This window comes from Urocampus carinirostris, chromosome 3 (assembly GCF_059441175.1).
Source record: "Urocampus carinirostris isolate Australia breed hairy pipefish chromosome 3, RoL_Ucar_1.0, whole genome shotgun sequence".
In the NCBI taxonomy this organism is placed as follows: Eukaryota; Metazoa; Chordata; class Actinopteri; order Syngnathiformes; family Syngnathidae; genus Urocampus; species Urocampus carinirostris.
Window position 1 is genome coordinate 56,990,705 of NC_142351.1, and position 15,634 is coordinate 57,006,338.

The 15,634-nt window shown below is 38.8% G+C and overlaps 1 protein-coding gene across 1 annotated transcript; it reads left to right on the top strand.

Annotated features, from left to right (window-relative positions):
* Positions 1-626: 626 nt before the first annotated feature.
* On the top strand, positions 627-15,082 carry pjvk (pejvakin). Its single transcript, XM_088329840.1, has 8 exons — positions 627-840; positions 5,859-5,969; positions 8,062-8,257; positions 9,448-9,589; positions 10,550-10,667; positions 11,391-11,459; positions 13,571-13,714; positions 14,676-15,082. Exons 1-8 carry the CDS (start codon positions 627-629, stop codon positions 14,975-14,977), a joined length of 1,296 nt encoding a protein of 431 aa, XP_088185966.1. The 3' UTR covers positions 14,978-15,082.
* The last annotated feature ends 552 nt before the right edge of the window (positions 15,083-15,634 follow it).

A 15,634-nucleotide genomic window follows, 5' to 3' on the forward strand; every position in this document is an offset into this window, starting at 1 on the left:
CTGTGCCGCACACGTGCTAACCACTGCGCCGCCATGCTGCCCCATAAGTTTTTGTGTAGTATTTAATTCAATGTTGTTACTTTAAAGCTGGTGTCTGTAACGTCAAAATATTCTACTAGCTGACACCATCTTTTGGCTGAAATTATCATTGCAGCTGCTTGTTTACTGCATGCACGAACGCACGTGTCTATCTTAGACGCGCTTGTAAAAACCTATCTTTTTTTAAATCTTTTTGGGGGTTTGGGTTGGCATTTGGACTGTACTTGAAACAGTCCTATTCTTACTTTCACCACTTTCGTCACAGAATGAAAGAAAACTCAGAGCACGTGCGTGAATCACTCACCTACCCTGTCCACCTACCCTACCCTACTTTTTAGGGACACCTCGAATTACGCACGCCACCTCCTATAAACTGTGTTTTTTTTTTACAAAGATTGAAAAGCTAAATAATACACACTGTCCCTTTAACTACGAATGAAACGTTGTTCCCCTGAGTCATGTAACAGAAACTTTTAGCCTAATGGTGACCAGGTAAACTAACCTATTAAGTTACAAACTCTGCATTATTGAACATTCAGCATGCGAAGGGACACAGCGAAGAGAGTGCTGCAGCTCTTCCATTAAAGATGTTTGCAGCAGCCACCAAAAACTTCGTCAAGCAGGTGGGAGACACCGGGAGGCTGATCCCCGTTCCAAGCCTGAGCGAAGCCGACCGTTATCAGCCACTCAGCCTTGTCACCAGGAAGCGAAAGAGACGCTTCTGGAAGAAGAAGAAAAAGTACGCCTCCACCGCATTCTCCCTCAAAGACATCCTGGTTGGCGAGAAGGAGATCACCGCAGGTAGAAAGTACATCCTGCGTTCATCGTCATCACCAGCATTACTGAAAAATAAGAGCTACTGTTACAAGCAGGGTTGGGTAGGGTTACTTTAACTGGATTACTTTCAATTACTTTTGGATTACTCCAATACCAAATATGCTAATAAAAGACAAAAGAAACTAAATATGAATAAAATTACTAAATTTTGTGCAGGCTTGGGGAGTAACGGAAGACATGGAACGGCAAAAACTGATGTTGGCAAGCTGTTTGGATTTATTTTCATTTTGTTTCTGTCGCATTTTATGTTAGTTTTGTCGGAGATCAAAGAGATTAAAGCCAGGAGAGAAAGCTTACCACGTGTTGTGAGTCATCATTTTAATCATATTTAGTTTCTTTTGTCTTTTATTAGCATATTTGGTATTGGAGTAATCCAAAAGTAATTGAAAGTAATCAAGTTAAAGTAACCCTACCCAACCCTGGTTACAAGTTACTTCATTCAAACTGTAACTCAGTTACAGATTACTTAGACCAAGAAGTAGCATGTTAATCCTTGAGTACCGTATTTTCCACACCATGGGGCGCATCCCCTCAATAGGGCTTTGGGCAGCGCTGCCGAGGACCTGTGGGCAATGGCCGGTGTTGTGCCCAAATCCGACTCCTGTGCAGATTCCTCCCCCCCCTCGCGTGAACGCGCATTCTGCTGCGCTTCCAACAAAAGCGATCGTATTCTATATAAAACGCTTATTAAAACAATAAAGCGAGCTAATTATAACAATTGGGAGATCCTTGTCTATATAACGCGTTTATTTAAACAATAAAGCGCGATCGTATTCTACAAATTGCGTTTGTTAATGCGGATGCAAAAGTCACCAATGTCAATGTACACTTCCGACAAAAGCGATCGTATTCTATATAATACGCTTTTTAAAAAAATAAAGTGAGCTAATTATAACAATTGGGAGATCCTAGTCTATATAACGTGTTTATTTAAACAATAAAGTGCGATCGTATTCTACAAAATGCGTTTGTTAACGCGGATAAAAAAATCACCAACGTCAATGTACGCTATGATTTCCACAATCACAACTAATTGTACACAAATAATATTTATTTGATTTACTATAATATCCGTATGTAATGTCTTTTTTATTGTGAATGAAACCCTGGTTGCATTGGATCCCGCGGTGTAAACAAATTGTTGTTGTTTTTTCATTTAAAATCGGACTTCCCTGTCTATACTGTTTGCAAAATAAGACACGCTTAAACCTTATTATGCTCTTTGGTTTTGGGATCCAACTACAGAGGAATACCTCCACTTTGCGATGTGTTACTGAAACTGAATAGGTGTTCGACCAATCTAGTTCGTTTTTATTACTACTATTAATAATAATAGTAGTATTATGAGAAACGTCTGAAAGTTTTCAAATTCACTGTGCTGACATATTGATGCCACAGAAGTTTACTCTACAAGTTACAAGTCTGTATCTCCAACAAAGTCTGTTTTAGCAGGGGGGGAGGATTTGGGCAGGCAAAATGAAATGCCTACCCAAATCCTCCCCCCCTGCTAACTCCTGAATAAAAACTCCAAATGACCCCAAATTCACTGTGCTGACTTATTAATGCCACAGAAGGTTACTCTAGAAGTTACAAGTCTGTATCTCCAACAGAGTCTGTTTTAGCAGGGGGGGGGGAGGATTTGGGCAGGCAAAATCCTCCCCCCCCCCCCTGCTAACTCCTGAATAAAAACTCCAAGTGACTCCAAATTCACTGTGCTGACTTATTAATGCCACAGAAGGTTACTCTAGAAGTTACAAGTCTGTATCTCCAACAGAGTCTGTTTTAGCAGGGGGGGGAATTTGGGCAGGCAAAATCCTCCCCTGCTAACTCCTGAATAAAATCTCCAAATGACCCCAAATTCACTGTGCTGACTTATTAATGCCACAGAAGGTTACTCTAGAAGTTACAAGTCTGTATCTCCAACAGAGTCTGTTTTAGCAGGGGGGGGAGGATTTGGGCAGGCATTTTGCCTGTCGTTGTGTTTTTGTTCTCATCAATTCCAGCTGCTGATAATGGCCCAATTGCCTCCATTTGCAACAAGGCCATGATTGGAGCTGGGCCCTTTTAAAAAGAAGATTTATAGAGGAATGTGGAAAAGGGCTGTGAAAATTACGGTTTGAGAAACTTCTGTTTTGCTACAATTTTTATCAACATTCTTTGCTCTTCCAAGCAACCGTTTTGGCCAAGCCCTATTGTTCGTTTGCCTTTTTTTTTTGTGCATTAAATTTAAAAGTAACCAAGTGCCATAGTTTTGATGTGCGTGGTTTTATTATGAGGACATAACAAGCAATATAGAAAGTACAAAAAAATAAGCATTTAAAAATGGGTAAATCTAGTTTTAATACTGTTTGCATTAAATAGACAATTTATTGACTATAAAGTTGTTATATTGTACTTGGAATCTTTGAACCAATCCTTGTAATTTTTTAGAAAACTTCAAAAAAAAATTGTGTTAGCAGGTCAGATTTGACGTGTTATTCAAATCAGCTTGAAATTACTTTCAAATCAGTTACCTTTCAACATGTTTTCACCTCAGAGTTAACTTAAGATGTATTCATATCTATTGAAATATTTCACAAATTAAAATATGTTTGGCGCAATAGGTAGGGCGTGGGTCGTGATGAGAATAATATCACAGGTATAACACTTAACTGGTCCAGGAATTACTTTCTGCGGATGAATATATGTCACGCATCAACCCCTTACCATTTAAAGTAATGTGCGTAAACTATTTTGTTTTTCTATGTACCACTCGTTTTATAATGAGATGTCTTAAAATCCACTGATAACATTTCCAAAAGTGAAGTGATAAAAATAGTGATTTTGTATAATATGCCATGCAAAAGAATATTATAATACAGTACACCTTTTACGCACAGGGGTGATGCGTGACATATATTCATCCGCGAAACGTAGTCCTGGCCCAGTTAAGTGTTGTACCTGTGATATTATTCTCATCGCGACCCACGCCCTACCTATTGCGCCAAACATATTTTAATTTGTGAAATATTTCAATAGATATGAATACATCTTAAGTTAACTCTGAGGTGAAAACATGTTGAAAGGTAACTAATTTGAAAGTAATTTCAGGCTGATTTGAATAACACGTCAAATCTGACCTGCTAACACAATTTTTTTTGAAGTTTTCTAAAAAATTACAAGGATTGGTTCAAAGATTCCAAGTACAATATAACAACTTTATAGTCAATAAATTGTCTATTTAATGCAAACAGCATTAAAATGCCTGCCCAAATCACCCCCCTCCCTGCTAAAACAGACTCTGTTAGAGATACAGACTTGTAACTTCTAGAGTAACCTTCTGTGGCATTAATAAGTCAGCACAGTGAATTTGGGGTCATTTGGAGATTTTATTCAGGAGTTAGCAGGGGGGGAGGATTTGGGTAGGCACTTCATTTTGCCTGCCCAAATCCTCCCCCCCTGCTAAAACAGACTCTGTTAGAGATACAGACTTGTAACTTCTAGGGTAACCTTCTGTGGCATTAATAAGTCAGCACAGTGAATTTGGGGTCACTTGGAGTTTTTATTCAGGAGTTAGCAGGGGGGGGGAGAATTTTGCCTGCCCAAATCCTCCCCCCCCTGCTAAAACAGACTATGTTAGAGATACAGACTTGTAACTTCTAGAGTAACCTTCTGTGGCATTAATAAGTCAGCACAGTGAATTTGGGGTCACTTGGAGTTTTTATTCAGGAGTTAGCAGGGGGGGGGAGGATTTTGCCTGCCCAAATCCCCCCCCCCCCTGCTAAAACAGACTCTGTTGGAGATACAGACTTGTAACTTCTAGAGTAACCTTCTGTGGCATTAATAAGTCAGCACAGTGAATTTGGGGTCATTTGGAGTTTTTATTCAGGAGTTAGCAAGGGGGGAGGATTTGGGTAGGCATTTCATTTTGCCTGCCCAAATCCCCCCCCCCCTGCTAAAACAGACTCTGTTAGGGATACAGACTTGAAACTTCTAGGGTAACCTTCTGTGGCATTATAAGTCAGCACGGTGAATTTGGGGTCATTTGGAAAAAAAATTCAGGAGTTAGCAGGGGGGGACTGCTAAAACAGACTCTGTTGGAGATACAGACTTGTAACTTGTAGAGTAAACTTCTGTGGCATCAATATGTCAGCACAGTGAATTTGAAAACTTTCAGACGTTTCTCATAATACTACTATTATTATTAATAGTAGTAATAAAAACGAACTAGATTGGTCGAACACCTATTCAGTTTCAGTAACACATCGCAAAGTGGAGGTATTCCTCTGTAGTTGGATCCCAAAACCAAAGAGCATAATAAGGTTTAAGCGTGTCTTATTTTGCAAACAGTATAGACAGGGAAGTCCGATTTTAAATGAAAAAACAACAACAATTTGTTTACACCGCGGGATCCAATGCAACCAGGGTTTCATTCACAATAAAAAAGACATTACATACGGATATTATAGTAAATCAAATAAATATTATTTGTGTACAATTAGTTGTGATTGTGGAAATCATAGCGTACATTGACGTTGGTGAATTTTTTATCCGCGTTAACAAACGCATTTTGTAGAATACGATCGCACTTTATTGTTTAAATAAACACGTTATATAGACTAGGATCTCCCAATTGTTATAATTAGCTCACTTTATTTTTTTAAAAAGCGTATTATATAGAATACGATCGCTTTTGACGGAAGCGTACATTGACATTGGTGACTTTTGCATCCACGTTAACAAACGCAATTTGTAGAATACGATCGCGCTTTATTGTTTAAATAAACGCGTTATATAGACAAGGATCTCCCAATTGTTATAATTAGCTCGCTTTATTGTTTTAATAAGCGTTTTATATAGAATACGATCGCTTTTGTTGGAAGCGCAGCAGAATGCGCGTTCACGCGAGGGGGGGAGGAATCTGCACAGGAGTCGGATTTGGGCACAACGACCACCTAGGAAAATTCACGGACTTGCCAGCAGGGGAGGTCCCTGACGCACAGTACGTGCTTTACGGGGTGAGTCGGTCGAAAAGGTCACAGAACGACTTTGTGAAGGACTGGCTCACTCTCGCCGCCATCAAAGACGCCATCTGGACCTCCAGAAACCTGCTGGTAAGGAGGTGCAGGCAGATCCCCCCCGTGGCTGTGCTCCGAATGGCTGCAGATACCATACAATCTGCAAGCGGCAAGCCTAGGACGCAGCCATAAAGAAGAATCGTCTGCACCCACCCGGAGGAGGGAACCGGGGGTCCCGGCAGCGACGGCCTGGTTATTCGGGTGGTTGTGGAAGGTAGAAGTAAGAAGGGAGAGGACCCATTTGAGCGTCCCGGGCATAGGACTGGAGGATGCTGCTTGGGAGGGTGGGATGGAATCCCACTTAAGAAGACAGAGCTATGCCCTTGCACAATAGTATTGCCCTTTACACATTGGTTAACTGCTGTTAAAAGTGTCGATAAAAATTGTTCAAACCTCATATTGTTAGAATATGATATAATGAACTTGTGAATGTATTTAATTGCTGCTAAAAGTGTCGATAAACACTCATATTTGTTGGGATATGATATAATGAAATTGTGTTAAAAATGTCAGAAAAAAATTGTTAAAACGTCATATTGTCAGATATAACAAAATTGTGAATATTGTGTTAAAATTGTCGAGAAAAATTGTTCAAACCTCACATTGTTTATTTGCTGTTAATAGTGTCAATAAAATTGTTCAAACAAAAAAAAATAGGCTTACTGGACTATAAAGGCTCATTAAATTAAAACCACACTATGAGCTAGGGTAACATGAAAATAAATATATACATTTAAACCAAAATGATGTGTGTCATAGAACATAAATATACATTTAATGTCATCTTTTTTTTACCACAAAACGTGATTTTAAATAAACAATAAAAATGCTTACCACAAGAGGGCACTCAAAAACAATTATATATTTTTTCGAAGGCAGAACAGTTACAAAATGCAGTATTGTTTAACAACAATTCAAACAAGAGTACGTAATTATGTGATACTTTAGACAAAAATGTTCCTTCAAATAATCACAATGGGTTTCATACTTACAAACATTTATTGTCCAAAGACACTACGAAATAGGATTTGCAATGCACGTTCAAAAGTCGCATCCGTACTGCCATCAAAGATCTGCGCTTCCTTCCTTTTAGCAACAAAGTTTAAACATATTATCCAAATAAGGGCACATAAAGCTCAGTCTCTGTTTCACAAAGGCAGAACATTTGCCGTATGCGGTAGAATTTGATTGTAACTATGCATTCAAATTGTATCCACCATAATTTCTGGTATAAAAAGCGCACCAGAATATAAAGCACACTTTCAAATTTCGGGCCAATGTGGGGTTTTAACGTTCGCCTTATACTGTACTCCGAAAAAATACGGTAACTATCTAGTAAGAAATGAATGTATAAACATGCATAGAGGCCAATACCCTAAAAATACTTGAAAATAGCCACATAACATGAAATTGAAGAAAACGTGTACACCATCCCATGGAAGCAGTGAAGCCTTCATATTTCTTGGTTTGTACAATCTTGACAGTTTGCAAACAAATACTTTGCAGAGACACTCCATATCCAATTTGTCCCTGGGCTTCAAATCACCTGAAGATCTCCTTTTCCATTTCTGGGCGCTGTCCAAGACATTTAATTTTTTTTTTCAACAGGCAAGGTGTATTGCAAAAATAATTTTACAGATAAAAATACTTAAATTAAGCACACATTTCCGGTTAAATCTGTGTTTATGTTTGCCTCATTGGTTTCCCATTAGTTTGTTTTTCCTGTAAAAGCCACCCCCCCCCCCCCTCTTCACACGCTGCCTACTATTTGCTATTGGTGACAAATATGCGCTTACAAACTGGCTCGAAATCCGGTGTTATGTTTTGTACGTAGATGTAGTAGGGCAAATATTTCAGCGTCCTCGTACTGTCCTTGAGATGGCGTCCCCATAACTGTATTTAGTTGTACTTTGTTGGTACATACAAGCATGTCCATGCACATTTTACCAGATTGAGAGTTGTATGTTACAATATAAGAGATGCAAAATCATTCAGCAGACTGGGAACATTGCAAATCATCTGGGTAACACAGGAATGCTTCATGTAGTAACGACAGTTCCTTTGTGAGAGGCACCTGTGTAACGCTTATCTTCTGCTCGTCTTCTGCCTGTCTTCTACTCATCTTCAGGGGTATCCTCTTATCAGCTGCTCAATTATGAGGACAAATCGGATGTGGCGCTCACCGGTCGCCTTGGAAACCACTTGGTCAGCGAAGTGGGCTTCAATGTCAGCGGTTCCGATTCAGTGGCAGTCAAAGCTTCTTTCGGCATTGTGACGAAACATGAAGTGGAAATACCCACATTGTTGCGGGAACTCAATTCCAGGTGAGACTCCAGATTCAAGATTCAAATTGCTTTTATTTTTTTAAAGGGACAATTAAGATCTACAGTATAAACATAGCCTTGACCTGATGTACGTCATCATCTAGAAAAATAGTAGGTGCAGCTCTTTGAGACTTCTTGTGAGTAAGGGCTGAACAAATAAACATGACTTGACTGAACTTGACTTAGTATAGTTTGACCACTGAAAATTGCCTTAGTCTGTTGTAGTCTGTAGTAGTTTTTTTTTTCGTTTTTGGGTTTTTTTTTGTTTTTTTTTTTACCACTACGATGCACTTAATATACAAAACGTCCCTTTTTTCACTTAAACTGAAGATGAGTCCTATCAAAATATGTTTGTCTTATTTTAGTTAAAGCAGTGACGCGCAGTTAAGCAAGACAGTCTCATTTAAAGAGACAATGGTTTTATTTGACTTTTTATGATGTTGAATTTTTGCAGATGCAGAGTGAGGCACGCAATTCTCTTGTCTCAAGACAGAATCCGATAGTGAGACCAAGGATTCTGATTTGGAACATACCCCAGCCCCAAACAATAGGAGTACAGATTGTACAGTATTAGCAAGTTGACAGCAAGACAGGTCATTCAGTATTTTTTTTGCTTCTTGTTTCATGGACTTTTTTCATCATGGAGGATTACATATCTATTGATGATTTTATTCAAAAGGGACAGTGTGTAACGTATAATTATATTGAGCGTCTGCAGATGCAGAGTGAGGCACACTATTATCTTGCTTTATGGCAGAGGCCAATAGTGAGACCAATAATTCTGATAGGGTGCGCTTCTCAGCCCCAAATAATAGATTTTGTACCAGCATTATCAAACTTATAACAAGTCAATCCATCCAGTATTTTATTTTTTTGCATGGATTTTTTTTTTACTATTTATGCTTTTATTCTTAGGGCGCAGCATATAGACTCCATTTATAAGTTATAGTAAGGCAGTGAAAACGTTTATTATTGCCACAGTTTGTATGTTGTTTTATTGCTCGGCATATCAAATTATGATTAAAATGTAGGTTCATTTATCTGACTGTACCTCACCAGACAGAGCATGTCACCGGTCAGAGGGAATATGAGAAGAGTGCTTCCCTGAACAAATAATAGCTATTCTACCCTCTCAAAAAGTCAGTAGGAGTGCCCATGTTTAAAATAATTGTTAAAAATCTTCTTTTTAGGAAAGTTGATGTGGAACATTGCCTGGTCCGCCAATCAAGAGAGAGTGGATGGAGTGTCCTGTGCGTGGTCATGGAGAGCATCCGCACTACTCGCCAGTGTTCTCTGACAGTTCATGCCGGGATGCGGGGAGCCACCATGAGAGTAAACCCGTCTTCCACGTTAAAAAAATGATCCAATTTTCTAAAAATTCTTTTAAAAAAAAATATCGAGGGTGAAGGCAAAAAGATCTTAACACAGTTCTTATAAAACCGTATCACTTCGCACTTCGGATTTGACAGTCTCATTGCATTGCTGGTTGAAAAATATTCCGCGATCCATTATCCCTGATCACATATTGCTGCAAGCGTAGGCTGACAGGATGCACTATCGTCAGGCCTTTTGTCTGGCGGCTTCTTATTCGCGGTTACTGTATTCACGCCTAAAATGAACCGTGATCCATTATCTACAAAACCATACTGTTGGGAGGTGTGACGTTCTGGTTTTCCTAATGTGAAATGCACAGTTGTGGCCCTGAACTATTATCCCTGGTCGTATATTGCTGAGAGCAGTGGCCAGCTGAACGTTTTTTTTGTTTGTTTGTTTTTTTCAGTTTGCTACAATCTTGCACACGGAGGGGGCCATGGGAATTTTTATTTCTGTGTAAATGTTCTTGGTTGTATATAAAAAAAGACTTATTAGGTTGTTTGTCCTTTCTCAAAATCAACAAAGTATTTTTTTTTATGTAAAACAAGTTTAAGTAAATTCATGTATTCCCCTTATCTTAATTATCATTTGCTTTATTTTATAATTATTAGGAAAATATTTGACGTAAAATTTGAAAAATATATCAAGCAGAAGTATCTGCATTTACTCTATCGGATCATTTTGGTCATTTTACATATTACTTTCTCTTTCTGTCTTTTACAAGAAAAAACAGATACATGTAGAAACATGAGAGAAATAGTAAAAGATGAATCTGATAGCTTAGCAAAATCATATTTTTTATAAAGCCTTTTTAACCTTTTGATCACATCTTCCACTTTTGGGATTGTATTTAGCTCATCTTTTGAGATCAGGTCTTAATGAAAAAAGTAATAATAAAGTTTTGCTTTTCGGCTGCAGTTTCAGATTGACGATGGCAGAAACCCAAAAGGCCGAGATAAGGCAATTGTCATCCCGGCTCACACCACCATCGCCTTCAGCACCTGCGAGCTTTTTGTTCAATTGGACGGGCGTCTCGGTAAGAATGTCAACGGTCACGTACAATACTAAGCAAGAGTAGGACTACAAGGTCACCTCAAGAAAAAGTGTTTTGACGTGTTTTCAAGCTGGCAGTCAGAACCTAAGCTGAGAGTATTTTTGTGGGTAATACTTAAAGCTGTTTTTCCTTTTTAAAAAAAGTGCAATATCACCTTGATGCTGAAATTCTACTCATTTAATATTTTTGCTTCAATAACTTGTTGCAGAAATGATCAAAGTCTAGTCTCCAATTGTGTTAATTAATCAAAAAATGTTTAGTCTAACTCGATTATGTATACGTGTGTTGGCATAATACGATCAAAATGGAGCAATGCCAGTGATGTTAACAAGACATTTGCCAAAATCACGAAAATGGCTTAAAGTTCTCAATTCACAATTTCCTCTATTTACTTCTAGTCATCTACAGTATGTATACATTGCATCAATCATCACAAGAGTGTATTATAACTGAAGCAGACCCTGGCGCAGACAAAAACGCTGACAAGTTCATTGGGTTGCAAAGGGAAATCACAAAAAAACACTCAGCTCTTGGGATTAGGAGAGAAAAGTGTAAATAAAAAACAGAGTCCTGACAAAACTCCAGGCTAGCAAGGTACAGGAAGTCCTGAGTAGGTTAAGGACAGGCATCAGGGGATTGTGAACCAAGTGCCAGCAGGAACTTTAAAATGGTAAGCAAGGATATAACAGCTTCTACTTTCACCAGGTGTGGTTGATGAGAGGCAGGTGTGGGGATCCTCAAGTCTATCACCTCGCCGGCGCCCACTTGAGAACGGTGGGATGGTGGTAACGCATGCAATGTACTATCAAAAATAAGATTTGTGATTTGGAAAGATTTTCCAAAGATGGTCAAATTGATAGTGTAAATCTCGAGCTTTGGTTTGTAAATACATATAAAATATTGCTGGTGCCATTGTGAACCATAGCATGTTTTGGCAATCTGGATGAGAGTCCAGCTTCCTGGAGGTTCATTTTAAGTAGTTTTTAAGGATTCAATAAATCACAATTAGCACAATCTAAACTAAATGCCCGAAGGGTTAAGAGTTATATACTGTACTGTGACATTAAATCACAGTTTAAACTATGACGCGTTCCATGTTTGAAAAAAACATCTTTCATAACTGTTTTGCGAGATATGGCAAGTAAAACAAATCATGGAAAGACTAGAATAGAATAGAACAGAATGTCACAAGCCAGAAACGGGGAGACAGGTCCCAATAGCGTTCGTTAAACTCAGTTTTATTGAAATTGAGAGCAGTACTTGCTCCCACAATCCGATGATTGTCGGACACGGGTGGCTGATGGCAGGAAGTGCCACTTCCGCGTTGATCAAGGATAGTCGTGGGTGGCAGGAAAGCTAGCCGGTAGCCGGGACAGGGGAGCAAGGGCGGTAATCGAGTCCAGAGAAAAGGTCAGCAACAAGTATCAGGCAAGAAACAGGGCAAAACAGGTCGATGGCTGGGACGGAAGAGCAGGGCAGAAACGGGTCCAGAAACAGGTTGGCAACGGGTAACTGGAAGGAGAAAACAGAGCAGGAGATTGTCGGAGGGTACGGTGCTTGCCTAGTAAAAGCGCAGGTTCGCAGGACAGTCTGACGCTTCCTCTTGGAAGCCGGGGGTTTAAAAAGAGTCAATGAGCCAATCAGCGCTCAGGGCTGTTGGCGCCAACGGGGCATTCACAGGTGCCCCGAATCAGCAATCATGACATTGCTATTCTATCATGACATAGAATAGCAGTTGAATTGTTGTTTGTATTAAAATAATAATCAAAATTCTGGTCTTCTAAGTACAGAAAAAGCTGTATAGGTCAATCATTTCTATACGAGATGGGTGGATCCTCACGGGTTATGACAAAAACAAAACAATAATCAGTGGAAAATCCCCAAATCTCATTTCACACTAGTTCTTTGTCCATTTTAAATCCTGCAGGTGGTTTGAGAAGACTCAATACAAGACTCAGGGCCTCCCCCGATAGTATATCCGAACACCACATAGAACAATGTATAGATTGTATGACAACTAGATGAATGGCTTACTGGTGAGTAAAACAATAAGTAATTAAGTACATTGGGAAACATTGATAATCTTGAGGTGCATTAATCACTAAATGATTAACTTGATTAAAATGTTGATGTGATGATTAATAGACTGAAAAGGATGGAAAATGTACTCATTTATGATTATATGCAGGGACCAACATTCTAACAATCCCTCTATTGGAGTCTGTTACTTTAATGTAAAAAAACGTAAGTCTACTACTTTTAAAGAAAAAAAGGTAAAAGTGTGTAACTCCATATCTCGTATTCTTTTTAAGAAAAGGAAACAAAGAACTGAAATTACATCAAAATTTAAACGGATGATGTGTAATATTTGACAACAACATGTCGCTATATGGTGTAGTGTAGATAAAAAAGAGTTCTAAAAAGCGGAAGGCAGAATCCAAATTACGGACACTAAAAGTGACCAAAAAGCACCATTTTATTTCTCTCCTTTTTTTGCATAGCCTTTTTGAGGATTTTGGGTATCTGTAACAGCAAGATGGAGGACACTCATGTCAGGTCCCAATAGGTGAGACCCATGTCATGTCAAATAAAAACTAATTTCCTGACCAATGACTATTTCAAAAAAATGCATGGTTGTATGTTTATGTATTATTTAAACCGTCGTTTTTGTGATTTTTTTCATTACCACTAGGAGTCACAAAATATTGGACATTATCCGTCCCTTTAAAGATAACAAATCGATGAAGAGAGAATATAGACACCAGTGTCCTATCAGTCAAACAAGATAGAAATACATGCAGTAATGAAGCTCGCAGGCTTGGAAATGATGCGACCTAAATAAAATGATAAGCAACACAACACTGTTTGTTGTTTTGCCGTATCAGACATCTGCGTTGCACCCGGGTCTCAAGGTGGATTTGAACAAGAGAGAATAAGGAAGCAGCTGGGCGGTTTCATTGGCCATTTCTCAATGGGCAGACTGCGGCGCTTTCTTTCTGGCATCATCTATGGGAACCCCTTCAGAGCAGGTGCAGCAGTCACTTTACCTATTCTGTCATATCTGTACGACATACATTACCATTCAAAAGTTTGGGGTCGCTTTAAAATGTCTTTCTTTTTTTTAAAAAAAGCATCAATTCAATGAAGATAACATGAAACTAATCAGAAATACACCTCATACATTGTTAATATGGTAAATGACTATTTAAGATGCAAATGTCTGTTTGAACCAATATCTACAGTACAGCAGGTGTATCGAGTCATTCCAGCACTACAGTGTTCTAATAGTACATTGTGTCTGCTAATTGCGTTAGAAGGCTAATGGATGATTAGAAAAGCCTTGCTCAATAATGTTAGTATGGCTGAAAACAGTTTAGCTGGTTAGAGAAGCTGTAAAACTGACTTACCTTTGAGCCAGTCGAGTTTCAGGAGCATCTCCTTTGTGCGTGTGATTTAAATTTCTAAACGGCAAGAAAAAAAAACTTCCGTGTGATACTTGACAGTCTATTCTTGTTATAAGAGATAAAAAATGTTCCATGTGAGAAATTGCCAAGAAATTGAAGACTTCCTACAATGGTGTGTACTACTCTATTCAAAGAACACCAAAAATAGGCTCTAAACAGAGTAGAAAAAGAAGTGGAAGGAGTAATCGAGCAGAAGAAGAAGAATATTACAGTATCTAGTTAGAGAAATAGATGCTTTACAGGTCCTCAACTGGCAACTTCATTAAATAATACCCGCAAAACCCAAGTTTCAACATCTACAGTGAAGAGGTGACTCCGAGATGCTGCCCTTCGAGGCAGAGTGGCAATAAAAGCCATATCTGATAGTGACCAACAAAAGGTGAGGGCAAAAAGGCATGTGAGCAACAGATCATAGACATTTGGCAACTCATTTGATAAATAAACGTGTAACTTTTTCATGGAAAACTCAAAATTGTCTGGGTGACCACCAAACTTTTGAATGGAAGTGTACTTTCTTTGCCTGCAGATGACAGAGCACTGGAAGAGCTCACTCACTCCGACACGTTTATGGACGACACGATGACCGATTACTATGAGAAAGCTGCCAGCATGACTGACATTTCTTCTGCCTACCTGAGGGAAAGCTCCCATACACGCGTCAACCTGCTCAAACACAACATCCCCAAGGGGCCGTGTGCACTGTGCGGCATGGGCAATCAAAGAAGAGAAACTGTGTATGGCTGTGTGGAATGCTTATTTGGCGGGCAGAAATACGTACGGCTGCATGTTGTGCCATGTTTCGACCTTTGGCACAAAACCCTTAAGTGATGGCTTCTGTTTTTGTCTATTAAAGTGTGCCCATTTGTGTCATTTTAGATAGATAGATAGATAGATAGATAGATAGATAGATAGATAGATAGATAGATAGATAGATAGATAGATAGATAGATAGATAGATAGATAGATAGATAGATAGATAGATAGATAGATAGATAGATAGATAGATAGATAGATAGATAGATAGATAGATAGATAGATAGATAGATAGATAGATAGATAGATAGATAGATAGATAGATAGATAGATAGATAGATAGATAGATAGATAGATAGATAGATAGATAGATAGATAGATAGATAAACACACTTCTATTCGATTGGATATGAGTAACCTATATTCCATTTTTGACAATATCAAGGGGTGGTGTCAAAATAGTCTGCAATAATAGTTTGGAGTCATCTGTTGTCTGTGCAGCCCTTTGAGACTCTTTGTGATCAAGAGATATACAAATAAACATGACTTGACTTGCCTAGTGAGAAACAAACAACCTCATATAAAAGGCTTTTGCAAATGATCTACTTGAAAGATGCAACCAGGGGTGCTGTTAAACAGAGAAATTTGTGTCTTTGTTATTAAAACCTGCAGCCCCACTGTGCGGAAGTTCAGGGTTCACTTCCAGCAACCGCACCAACCTCGTGCGGAGTT